Here is a 13,409-nt window from a genome sequence, read left to right as displayed (position 1 = left end):
ATTTTCCCAAAGAGATTGTACAGATAATAAGTTACATACATTTACATAACATAACATGAAAAACTGCATGCGTCATGTGCATGAATAAATCACTCAGACATAAACATTTAAGAAAAATAACGTATATTTAGATTTTGTTTCTGATTTCACAATCATTCAATGGTCCAACACTAATACAACTCAAGGTCATAGCTGCACAGTCATCTCTAAAGCTTATGGGTTTGACTGACTTAAGTAGAAATTGGAGAAACATTTTAGCAAAGTATCAACTAGAATCTGTGTGTGAATGGAAACCCAATTCTGAAGAGCCTTTTAATCTGTGCCATACTAAAGTTGCTCTTCAGTACACGACAGCCTAAACTATTGATTTATATACCGTCTGACTCTAACCTTTTAGGTTAAATGTACCAAAGCTTGACTTATATTGTTAGGACTGACGTAAAAATACAAATCACAGTGACCTACAAGGCAGTCAATACTATTACAAGGCTGTCACTCCTACGCAAGTACATTTAAAGGGACAGTTTGTCTGAAAGTGAAAATTCCGTCATTATTTACTTGCCTTCAAGTCGTTCCAAACCTGTATGATCTTTTGTGGAACATAAAGATGACGTTTTGAAATATGTTTCAACTTTTCTTGACCATAGAATAAAAGTCAATGGGGTTTTTAAAGACTTCCGAATCACTTATTTGTGTTTCACAGACGTCATACAGGCCTGTTTCCACATACAAGTGTATAGAAGCCACTGAATTAAAAATAAAAAAAGGTTGTAGCGACTTATTTTACAATTTAGATTTTTTTTTCTCAGAACTGTGAGAAAAACTTGCAATTCTCAAAAATAAAAAAAGAATTGCGAAACATAAGCTCACAATTTTGATTTTTTTTTCTCAGAACTGTGAGAAAAACTTGCAATTCTCAAAAATAAAAAAAGAATTGCGAAACATAAGCTCACAATTTTGATTTTTTTTTACTCAGAATTGCATTTAAACTCACAATTGTTAGAAATAAACTAATTCTGACTTTTTTCTCGTAAATCTGTTTATATCTCGCTATTCTGACTTTTTTTACTGAGTTTATATCTTGCAACTTTTTTCTTAGAATTGACATTTAAATTTAAGTTATAGTCAGAATTGTGAGATATAATTTTACAATTGCGAGATATATTCTCAATTCTGACTTTTTTCTCAGAATTGCATGATATAAACTCACAATTGCGAGAAATAAAGTCAGAATTGTGAGATAAAAACTCACCTTTTTTAGTTTATATCTTGCAATTCTGACTTTTTTCTTAGAATTGACATTTAAATTGGCAACTGCAAGTTATAAAGTCAGAATTGCATGATATTAACTCGCAATTCTGACTTTTTCTCATAAATTTAAGTTTGTATCTTGTAACTGACTTTTTTTGTAATTGCAAGTTTATATCTTGCAATTCTGACATTTTTCTCACAATTCTGACTTTCTTTCGTAGAACTGACATTTAAATTTGCAATTGTGAGTTATAAAGTCAGAATTGTGAGATTTAAACTCAACTCTGACTTTTTTCTCAGAATTGCATAATATAAACTCACATTTGTGAGAAATAAAGTTAGAATTGTGAGATAAAATGTGAGACTTTTTTCATAAATCTGAGTTTGTATCTCGCAATTCTGAATTTTTCTCAATTGCAGGTTTATATCTCACAATTCTGACTTTTTTTCTTAGAACAAACATTTAAATACGCAGTTGCAAGTTATAAAGTCAGAATTGTGAGATATAAACCCAATTATGACTTTTTTCTCAGAATTGCATAATATAAACTCACAATTCTGACTTTTTCTCGTAAATCTGAGTTTGTATTCCGCAATTCAGATTTTTTTTTCACGATTATCTCGCAACTCTTACTTTTTCGTAATTGCGAGTTTGTATCTGGCAATTCAGATTTTTTTTCTTCACAATTATCTCGCAATTCTGACTTTTTCTCGTAAATCTGAGTTTGTATTCCGAAATTCTGATTTTTTTTTTTTCACAATTATCTCGCAATTCTGACTTTTTCGTAATTGCGAGTTTATATCTTGCAATTCTGACTTTTCTGGCAATTCTGACTTTCTTTCTTAGATTTTGACATTTAAATTTGCAATTGCAAGTTATAAAGTCAGAATTGTGAGATATAAACTCATAATTTTGAGAAATTATTTCAGAATTGAGATATAAACTCAATTTTAACTTTTTTCTTAGAATTGCATGATATAAACTCACATTTGTGAGAAATAAAGTCAAAATTCTGACTTTCTCTTTGTAAATCTGAGTTTGTATCTCGCAATTGACTTTTTTTCCCATTGCGATATTATATCTTGCAATTCTGACTTTGTTTTCTTGGAATTCTGACTTTTTTTCTTACAATTGTCATTTAAATTTGCAATTGCGAGTTATAAAGTCAGAACTGTGAGATATAAACAAAATTGAGAAACTATTTCAGAATTGCGATAACTCAATTTTGACTTTTTTCTCGCAAATGCAAGTTTGTATCTTTTTCTCAGAATTGTGAGATTTAAATTCCCAATTGCCAGTTATAAAGTCAAATTTTGAGGGTTCTCAAAATTGTGAAACTATAACTCGCAATTGCGATTTATATTTCACAATTCTAACTTTATAACTTACAATTGTGAGTTTATATGACACAATTCTGACTTCTGACTGATTTCTCAAAATTATGTAGACTCGCAATTAATTTTTTTTTTTTTTTTTAATTTAGTGGCAGAAACAGGCTTCCATAGGAATGACTTGAGGGAAAGTAAATGATAACAGAAAGTTCATGTTTGGGAGAACTATCCCTTTAAAAAAACTGTCTTTTTTATTATCGTCCTTCAGAAATGCCTCTTTGGAAAGTAATGTTCCCTACTGTAAACACTCAAACAGAACATCAAGATGCTGATTTCTCATACTAAAATCCAAAGTCATTGAATTTCCTTGAGCATTGAGCAGACTGCCCTGTGGCAAGACCAGTGTAGGAAGATGATTAAAACCGGATATATTTGGCATCAACTTGTACATGAGGCAGTTATGTTAAATACAGTGTGCAGAGTTTTTTGCATCAAAACTTTTATCATGTACACCTCAATGTTGGCTAATCACGAGAAACGCAGCTGAATATTCGGTTAAAACCGTAGCTTATTTACCAGCCATTACACTTGAAAGATTCGCATAATGACTTAAACTCATGCAATGAAGGGATTTTTCTTTAATATTTTTTTGGTATCTGGAATGAGGCTGGTAATGCTAACGCTATCGTACACCACAAAGCGAATGGGCTGAAGCACAAAGAATGGCACGATGTGAGCGAGTGCATTGCCATGCACTGTGTGCGCGAGAAGAGGCAGAAGCGCCTTTGGTTTTCAGAGCTATTTGCTCTCCAGGAATGTTAGATTGGCCATGTGCTGCTCCAAGGATTTGACCCCAAAGCCGTTGGAGCCTTTGCCATTCAGAGTTTCCTCGCTCACGGTTGTGCTCAGCTGCTTCTCCCTCCAGTGCTGAGGTGAAGCCACACAGCTGCGTTCTGATTTACACTGAAATTAAAGGTAAAAGACACAGTTTAATACAAACATGCTCTAGGGTTTGATCATATTAATTTTTTTATTCATGGAACAGAACATAAATCACACCAGAACAATAAGTCAAGATGCAAAATATATCACTAATTAATCAGCTAGAATCTGTGCATCTGTAACAATGATAAAATACTATTATTTTTATTTTACTTCATTTTACTTAATCTTTTATTCATATTTGAATTCATTTTTAATTTTAATATGTTTCTTTTTTAAATGTAATTTGGTTAAAAGTTTAGGATGCTTTGAATTTTTTTAAGCATGAAGACTATTATTTTTATTTTACTTTATTTCATTTTGTATTATTATCTGAATTAGTTGTTATTTAGCTAGAAGTTTAGGAATTATGTGTTTTTGTAAGCATGAAGATAGATTTTTATTCATATTTGAATTTGTTTTTATTTTTGTATTTTCTTTTTTGATTTAATTTAGTTACAAGTTTAGGAATTTTGTTATGCTATTTTTTATAATACTTTATTTTACTTCATTTTTTTATTATTATCTGAATTAGTTTTTATTTAGTTAAAAGTTTGTTTTTTTAATGTGTTTTTGTGAGCATGGAAATAGTATTATTTTTATTTTACTTCACTTCTTATAATATTTAAAGTAGTTTTTATTTTAATATTTAATTTTTTTAATTTAATTTAGTTAAATGTTTAGGGATTTTGTTACGTGTTTTGTAAGCATGAAGATACTATTTATTATTATACTTTATTTGACTTAATTTTTTATTATATAAATTCATTTTTATTTTGATATTTTATAAAGTTTAGAAATGTTGAAATGTGTTTTTGTTAGCATGAAGATACTATTTTTTATAATACTTTTTATTTTACTTAATTTTTTGTTATTATCTGAATTAGTTTTTATTTAGTTAAAAGTTTAGGAATTTTGTTATGTGTTTTTGTGAGCATGAAAATAGTATTTATTATTATACTTTATTTGACTTAATTTTTTATTATCTAAATTCATTTTTATTTTGATATTTTATAAAGTTTAGAAATGTTATGTGTTTTTGTTAGCATGAAGATACTATTTTTTATAATACTTTTTATTTTACTTCATTTTTTGTTATTATCTGAATTAGTTTTTATTTAGTTAAAAGTTTAGGAATTTTGTTGTGTTTTTGTGAGCATGAAAATAGTATTATTTTTATTTAACTTCACTTTTTTATAATATTTGAATTAGTTTTTTTTTGTTTGTTTTTTCAATTTGGTTAGAAGTTTAGGGATTCTGTTATGTGTTTTGTAAGCATGAAGATACTATTATTATACTTTATTTGACTTAATTTTTTATTATCTAAATTAATTTTTATTTTGATATTTTATAAAGTTTAGAAATGTTATGTGTTTTTGTATTTTTGTATGTTTTTGTCTATAGTATTTAATTTATTTCAGTTTTAAGTGTAGTTGTTTTATGATATCAAGTTAAATTAAATGAAAACAGGAAATGTGACAACTAGCTGAAATTAATCAAGTTTAGTTTTTTATATGTTATTTTATTTCAAGTAACTAAAGTTTTTTATGGTTTAAGGGTAACACTTTACAATAAGGTGTCATTTGTTAACATTAGGTAATGTATTAACTAACATAAATAAACAAACAATACATTACACGATTTATTAATCTTTGTTAATGTTAGTTAATAAAAGTACAGTCGTTTATTGTTTGTTCATGTTAGTTCACAGTGCAATAACTAAATGTTAACAAACATAACTTGTGATTTTAATAATGCATTAGTAAATGCTAAAATTAACATTAACTAAGATGAATAAATGCTGTAGAAGTAATGTTCATTCTTAGTTCATGTTAACTAATGAACCTTAAGTGTTACCGTTTTAATTCCTAACCAGTTTTTGTTCTAACCCGCCACTACACACTGAATAACCAGTTATGAAATTTGTAAAGATTAAGTAAAAATATGGAATCTAAATATATAAAGAGAGCAAACACAAATATATATCATCAACCTACATATGGATAAAATTAAAAAGTTAATCTAGATCTTCATTTTGCTACACACCTTTCTGTTGAGCTTATTACAGACGGGCAGTAAATAGACCACCACTGTCAAGATGCCTTTGGTATTCTGTATGGATGAGTCGACCTGAACGAGACGAGAAAAACAGATGGATCATTAGCTGACCAAACTACCAAAAATACAGTTTTACTAACAAGTACACCATGGCTGCTTGTTTGGGCCCACATTTCAGTCAAGCTATCATTTTGCAGCGACAACAATCTATACATTTCTGACAGGTGATTTGTGGAACAGACCGGTTCACATATAATTGGTTTTTGCGAAATAATATGCTTGGAAACCGCGCGAGGGCTCCTGAAGACATGCTGGGTGATTCTGATTCAGCTTGTTTTTCCGGAGATCGTTTTCTTGCCTCCACAGCACGACACGAACACAGCCTCTATAAACCTATTTGAACCTGCCTCTGGCTGTGACCTTTGCTTTAACAAAACAGAAGGATGACCCTGGACAGCATGCCATTTTATCAGGTTAAATGGAGTCAGGAAATAGAGTAACGTCAGTGTATTTGCAGGAGAAACAGATTTATTATCTAATCACATGTGGCAGTGACCTGTGACTTTAAACTTTAGTTTATATTGTTCTCTTTAAACGTCTAAATTGAGATTAATCTATATCATTTTAATCCTCAGATTCTAAACTATGAATTAAAGTGAATTTGAATAAGAAGTTTAAATATATTGTAAAAACCACACTTTTTTCACGTGATGTGACCATAATATCGAAACAGTTTGGCTATCGCAAAATCATGATATTGATAATATCGTTACATCCCTAATAATATAAAAGGTCTTTAAAGTTATGTTTAGGGCCATCATGCTTTGACGCAGTATCTGTCAAACAAACTAAAACTGAAAGCACAATATGGCTTAGTCTCTTCATTTCAAAGCAAAGCGCGCACTTAGTTCTGGCAATTAGCTCGTGATCCGGTGTTTTCCGCACCACAGAAAGGCTCAGTTCACAGTGAATGCAGTGAACTCTAATAGTTATCACCTTACTTACCTGGTTTATTGATTACATTAATAATTGCAAACATTTTTGTAATTACAAGTTTTCTAAAATGTTAGGTTTAAATATGCAAATGAGCCATTATTTAAAGAAATAGGCGTTAATTTGCATACATTTCTAGTACATAAATCTATACACTGGATGAAGTCAGTTTCAAAATTCTTGTTTAATTTTTTTGACATATTAGAGCAAAAAAAATTACAGAGGGAATTTTGGGTATCTCATCTTGTCACTCCATAATTATGAAAAAAATAAATAAACCTTGTGTACAGTGTATTTTTTACAATTTTGGGGGGTAATAAAATGTTGTATAAAATCAAGCAAATTCTATATGAACAAATCCCTCTGTAAAAACCTTATAGACAGGAATAAAAACTTAAAGTTTGGTGTGTGTAAGTCATACTGAAGTGGAGATTTATGGCTCAGTGTAGGAAAAAAAACTAATTTTGAGAAACAGCCTGTAAAAATATGTATTGTAACTGAAAAAAGTGCTATAAAAGAATCACTTAACAGTGTCTTTTGGGTATTTTCTTTCCACTAGTCTGAAAAAACACTTTATGAAACACCAAAAAGCCCCAAATCTTTGACAGGTGCATGAAAAAAACTGCATTTTTGCCTGCAGTGTCTCCCCTCAAAGTTTAGGTACAAGTCAATTCACTGACTTAAGCTTTCTTAGTTAAGAACATGGGTTGGAACTCTTAATTTTTAACTCTAAAAGTGCATTAGACAGAATAATTTAACTTTAAAATGTACAAAATGTTATATTTTTCCAACTGTTCATTTGTCTTTTTTGTTTTTTAAGGCGAGACATTGCAGGTGAATAGGGTAAAAATAAAAATGAAATAAAAAACGAATAGTTTTCACCTTACTTACCCAATTAATTGATTACATTGATAATTACAAACATTTTTTGTATTACAAGTTTTCTAAAATGTAAGGTTTAAATATGCAAATGAGGCATTATTTAATGAAATATGCGCTAATTTGCATACATTTCTAGTACAAAAATCTAAACACTGGCGAAAGTCATTTTCAAAATTCTTGTTAAATTTTTTTGACATTAGAGTCAAAAGTTTTTACAGAGGGGATTTTGGGCATCTCATTTTGTCACTCCATAATTCAGAAAACAATGTATTTTTTTACCATTTTGGGGGGAATAAAATGTTGTATAAAATCAAGCAAATTATATATGAACAAATCCCTCTGTAAATACCTTCAGAATATAGACAGGAATAAAAATGTACAGTTTGGTGTGAGTAAGTCATATTGAAGTGGAGATTTATGGCTCAGTTTAGGAGAAAATCTAATTTTGAGAAAACAGCCTTTAAAAATATGTGTTGTAACTGAAATCTATTGACACAAATAGATAAAGTGCTATAAAAGAAACACTTAACAGTGTCTTTTGGATGTTTTCTTTCAACTAGTCTGAAAAAACAGGAACACCAAAAAGCCCAAAATCTCAAAAAACAGTGTTTTTGCCTGCAGTGTAGTTTAGGTACAAGTCAATTCACTGACTTTTTTCTGACTTCAGTTTTCTTAGTTAAGAACATGGGTTGGAACTCTTCATTTTTAACTATTAAAGTGCATTAGACAGAAGCATTTAGCTTTGAAATGTACAAAATCTTACATTTTTTCCAATTGTTTCCAAATTTTTTTTCAAATCACAATAAATATGGTATTATGGTCTTCATATCGCAATATTATCATATCATGAGATTTTGATATTGTTACATCCCTAATATACATATGTCTTACTATTCCATTCACTGATGTAAAAGAAGAGTCTGTAGCTGTTATGCTGCATTACCTTCTGAAAGATGGCGCTCTTGCCCTGAACCGGAGTCTTGGCACAGACCTGAAGCTGTTGACATGCGGCTGACAGCTTCTCTGTCTCAGATAGAATAAGAATTCTGTCTTCATCCAGCAACTATAACACAGACACAACACATGGCCTTAACATTTAAAGTAGTACATAGACACAATTTATGTAATGTAATTTACAATCAGTAATAGATTACAATTTGTAAGCGTGTATGTTTTTGTATGCATATAGCATTGCTTTTCTTTCTACAAGCCTTTCAGGACTTCCTGCGGCAAGGACAGATTTAACAATCTAATAGCGCCAATTAAAACTTTCACCTAAAACTGCATTACAGGTTTGCTAAAGTGAGGTAATTGCTGAATTTGAACTGATGGATAAATAAACGGACGTAAGCAATTTGCATTAGCAGTGCTCTGCTTGCAGCTGAGGAAATGCATTGTGGGTCAGGCATGTTTGAGATTATTAATCAAAACGTGCAGTGCACCACAAGTGTCAGGCTCTGTGATTATAGATGAGTGGCCCCTGTTGGCCCCAGCCGGAGCCGGGTTAACTAACACTGATAGCTACGTCTCTGTAGTCCCAATGAGATGGATGGCAGTCATTACAGTCCTTTATTTACAGGCACCTAATTAAACTGTGGTACATAAGGGTCTGGTGGGAACACGGGTGCGTTACCTGTGTGGAGAGAGAGTGGAGGATGTGGCACAGCTGGAAACCTTGGTCTGACAACACCTGGAAAATAATATATAATGTGAAGACTTACTCTATACTGGAGTAAATGTTATAGAGTAGTTCAGATCCTCAGAAATGGTTTACTATGGCAATGCTCATAATGTTGAAAAAAAAAAAAAAATCTGTGGCAAAATACTTTTTAAATTGCTATATTAAATCACCTCTATATGCTCTTGCACAGTCTTGAACCAATTGAAACAGAAACACTGGCATTAAAAACAGCAAATCAAACTAAAAATTTGTAAGGTATGAAATAGCATACACTACCAGTCAAAAGTTTTTGAACAGTAAGATTTTAAATGTTTTTTTAAGAAGTCTCTTTTGCTCACCAAGCCTGCAATTATTTGATCCAAAGTAGAGCGGTAACTGGTAAATTTTAATTTTAATTTTAAATTTAGAATAATCAAATAAAATAATGTTTTCTATTTGAATATATGTAAAATGTAACTTACTCCTAAAGCTAAATTTTCTGCATCACTTCAGTCTTCACACATGATACTTCAGAAATCATTTTAATATACTGATTTGCTGTTCAAGAAACTTTTAAAACAGTTAAGTATTTTTTTTCAGGATTCTTTGATAAATAGAACAACCCAGAGATCAGCATTTATTTGAAATAAAAAGCTTTTGTAACATTCTAAACTATACCATTCAAAATCTTGGAGTCAGTATATATACATGAAGATGATATATTTTACATGAAGTCACAACGACCAAGTGAGATAACTAGGAGACTTTATGTTACTCAAAATTGTGAGTTTCCAAGTTGTAATTGTGAGGTGAACTGTTTACTAGTAGGAAACTCATAATTAAGAGAATTGCAACATGACGTCAATGCAGTAACGTTAAAAAAGGCCATAAAAAAAGTACATATAGACATGCTAAAGAAACTTCGCAGTGCTCTTCTGCTGTGACGTTAAGCAGGTACGCTTGCTCTGTCAGATAAGAGGTTGTGTTTGGTTGGAGGCCAGTGTGCCCTACTATTAGAACGACACACTGCCTAATCAGCATTTCCTCCCCATTCACAGCACACATCCTGCTCTGGATCACAGTATCTCACAGACAAATGACAGCTGGCCCTTTTAATAATATATTGATCCATCTTTTCCAAGGGATTCATTGCTCTTAATGGCACCTCGAAGAGATTCAATTAAAAAACCTATGAGAGAAAGCGAATGCTGGCATACCTCGCCTTGGTGGAATAGATCCAAAGTTGTCTTCAGTAGGCCTTCCCCCCTTAATCACAGATGGCAAAACAGCAGAGAGTTAATGAAACATCCTTAGAAGATCCATAAAACTGATTGTGTGGGTTGACAGAAAGTCAGATTAACAACGACATGGTTTTGTATTTCTGAACAGACATTTTTCATAAAGCTTAAACTTTCCAGCATGCTGTACTTAATTTCCTGTGTAATATAACACTACTCGAACCAATCTGATCATCTGATAAACGGACTATGAAGTTTATGAAAAGGTTTCCTGTGGGTTACCTGGTGAAGAGGTACATGGAATACGCCATGCTGGATATGATCTGACACAGTCGAACCATCTCGTGGTCCTGCTCGTCCCAGCGCTCCACCTCTGAGTCCACATCTGAGGTGAGGAGACACAGTTCCAACCCAAGCTTGGCGATGGTGGTTTGCTCCTGAACAGATGAACATTTCAGATTATGACTTTTCAGACTCTTCAGATCATGGCCACAAGGATACTTTCAAGCAAAACTAAATACTGACAAAATAAATAAAAACATTTTAAGACCCAGTATGTAATTTTCATTGCTAGAGGGTGCATATTCAAACAAAATGATGCAATCCTTGATATATTTGAGTGTTGAAAGTTCTGTTACAAAGCTACTCTGTGTGTTTGTCACCTAAATAAAATGTATAACATATTAAAGTGTCTTTGGTGTTACCATGCTTTCTATAAAATTAAATCAGAACTAGAGGGTGTATGACGTCATTGTCAGGCAATGCAGTGACAACTAGTTACTAGTTAAAATTGTTTATTTCTTTGGATTTAAACATTCTTAGAAACATTTGGGATAATATAAGTACACAAGTCAGCAAAATATTTCACACTGTTCTAGTGGTTTGTGGATATTTTAATTAAAAAAATTTAAATAAAAAAATGTAAATGTATATTGCAGAGGTTGTTAAGTGAGAATTTTCTACTGCTTACAGGATTTTAAAATGCTAAAACATACATACATACATACATATATATATATATATATATATATATATATATATATATATACACACACACACACACACACACACACACACACACACACACTCAAGCCTGGAATTATTCATACCCCTGGCAAATTCTGACTTAAACTTACTTTTATTCAACCAGCAAGCTTTTTTTTTGACCAGAAATGACACAGGCTTCTCTCAAAAGATAATAAGACGATGTACAAGAGGCATCATTGTGGAAAAAAAAAATATTTTTTAGCTTTTATTTACATTTGAACAAAAAGCGGCATGTCCGAAATTATTCATACCCTTTGCAAACTGTCACAGTCTATGGGAAAATCCAAAGTTCTATACCATTCCAAATAGTCCAAGCTGTTCTAAAGCATCCTAATTACCCTGATTCATTGGGAACAGCTGTTTGAATCAGCTCAACAGGTGAAAAACAGAAGCTCTCTGCTGTTGGTTTGTGGACAGTCATGGCTAAGACAAAGGAGCTCACTGAGGACCTGCGGCTGCACATTATGGCTGCTCAGAAGTCAGGAAAGGGCTATAAGACCATATCTAAATGTTTTGAAGTTACAGTGCAAAGTATTATTTAAAAAATACAAGATGTTCCGCACTGTGAAAAATCTCAGAGGACGTGGTCGGAAGCCACGGATCACCACCAAGGCCATCCTGATGAATCTGGGCTCTGCTGGTGGCAACATTCCAAGGCAGACAGTCCAACGGACACTGCACACCGCTGGGTTTCACAGATGAGGACCAAGGAGGACACCACTTCTCCAGATAAGGCACAACAAAAGCCCGCTTAGCCTTTGCAAATGCTCATCTGGACAAAGAAGAAGACTACTGGTCTTCTGTTTTATGGTCAGATGAAACAAAAATTGAACTGTTTGGCCACAATGATGTAGCCTTCATTTGGCGTAAAAAAGGAGAAGCCTTCAACCCTAAGAACACCATCCCCACTGTCAAACATGGTGGTGGGAACAGAATGTTTTAGGGGTGTTTTTCAGCCGGTGAACCAGGGAAGCTAATCACAGTAAACGGCACCATGAAAAAGGAGCAATACATCAAAATTCAGGCAACGTCAGGCAGTCTGCAGAGAAACTTGGCCTTGGGCACCGGTGGACATTACAGCATGACAACGACCCAAAACACACAGCAAAAGTGGTGAAGAAATGGTTAGCAGACAAAAACATTAACGTTTTGCAGTGGCCCAGCCAGAGTCCTGACTTAAATCCAATTAGTAATCTGTGGAGGAAGCTAAAGATCAGGGTGATGGCAAGGAGACGCTCCAACCTGAAAGAGTTGGAGCTGATCACTAACGATGAATGGGCAAAAAAACCAGCGGAGACAATGCAAAAAGCTGGTCAGCAATTATAGGAAGCGTTTGATTGCTGTAATAGCCAATAAAGGCTTTTCTATTGATTATTGAGAAGGGTATGAATAATTTTGGACATGCCACTTTTTGTTCAAATGTAAATAAAAGATGAGTAATAATTTTTTTCCAGAATGAAGCCTCTTGTACATCGTCTTATTACCTTCTGGGAGAAGCCTGTGTCATTTCTAATCAAAAAAAAAAAAAAAAAAACTTGCTGGTTGAATAAAAGTAACTTTAAGTCAGAATTTGCCAGGGGTATTAATCATTTCGGCCTTGACTATATATATATATATTGCATTTTCAAGCTTTAAAAACATTTCTCACACTAAGAGATAAAACTACTAAAAACTGTTTTCAGTATTTTAAAAACGATGAAAAAATTAAAAACCCTTGCCAAGTAACTAAAATAAAATGTAATATAAAAAAACTAATAACAATGACAAAAGCACAAAAATATTAAAGGGATAGTTCACCCAAAAATTACTATTCTGTCATTAATCACTCACCCTCATGTCGTTTAAACCTTTGTTCATGTTCAGAACACAAATTAAGATATGCATCATGGTACTTTCAATAATGGCAGAAGACGGTAACTCAGGGGAGAAGAATTGTTGAATAAAGCTGTTATTTATGTTTTTGCTAA

General features: G+C 32.3%; 1 protein-coding gene across 1 annotated transcript in view; it reads right to left on the bottom strand.

The window, feature by feature from the left end:
• Positions 1-106: 106 nt before the first annotated feature.
• The window catches only part of LOC141315354 (alpha-catulin-like), a 97,660-nt gene continuing 84,357 nt past the window's right edge, over positions 107-13,409 (bottom strand). Inside the window, exons 14-19 of the mRNA XM_073832688.1 lie at positions 10,678-10,832; positions 10,375-10,423; positions 9,131-9,187; positions 8,441-8,560; positions 5,611-5,694; positions 107-3,546 (exon numbers count right to left, since the gene is read on the bottom strand). Of these exons, the coding sequence (XP_073688789.1) occupies positions 3,382-3,546; positions 5,611-5,694; positions 8,441-8,560; positions 9,131-9,187; positions 10,375-10,423; positions 10,678-10,832 (630 nt within the window). The 3' untranslated portion in view covers positions 107-3,381. The remainder of the gene's footprint in view (positions 3,547-5,610; positions 5,695-8,440; positions 8,561-9,130; positions 9,188-10,374; positions 10,424-10,677; positions 10,833-13,409) is intronic.

The sequence above is a fragment of the Garra rufa genome, unplaced genomic scaffold (assembly GCF_049309525.1).
Source record: "Garra rufa unplaced genomic scaffold, GarRuf1.0 hap1_unplaced_021, whole genome shotgun sequence".
NCBI classification, from domain to species: domain Eukaryota; kingdom Metazoa; phylum Chordata; class Actinopteri; order Cypriniformes; family Cyprinidae; genus Garra; species Garra rufa.
The sequence above is the reverse complement of the archived record's forward strand: the minus strand, read 5'-3'. Positions and strand labels throughout refer to the sequence as shown.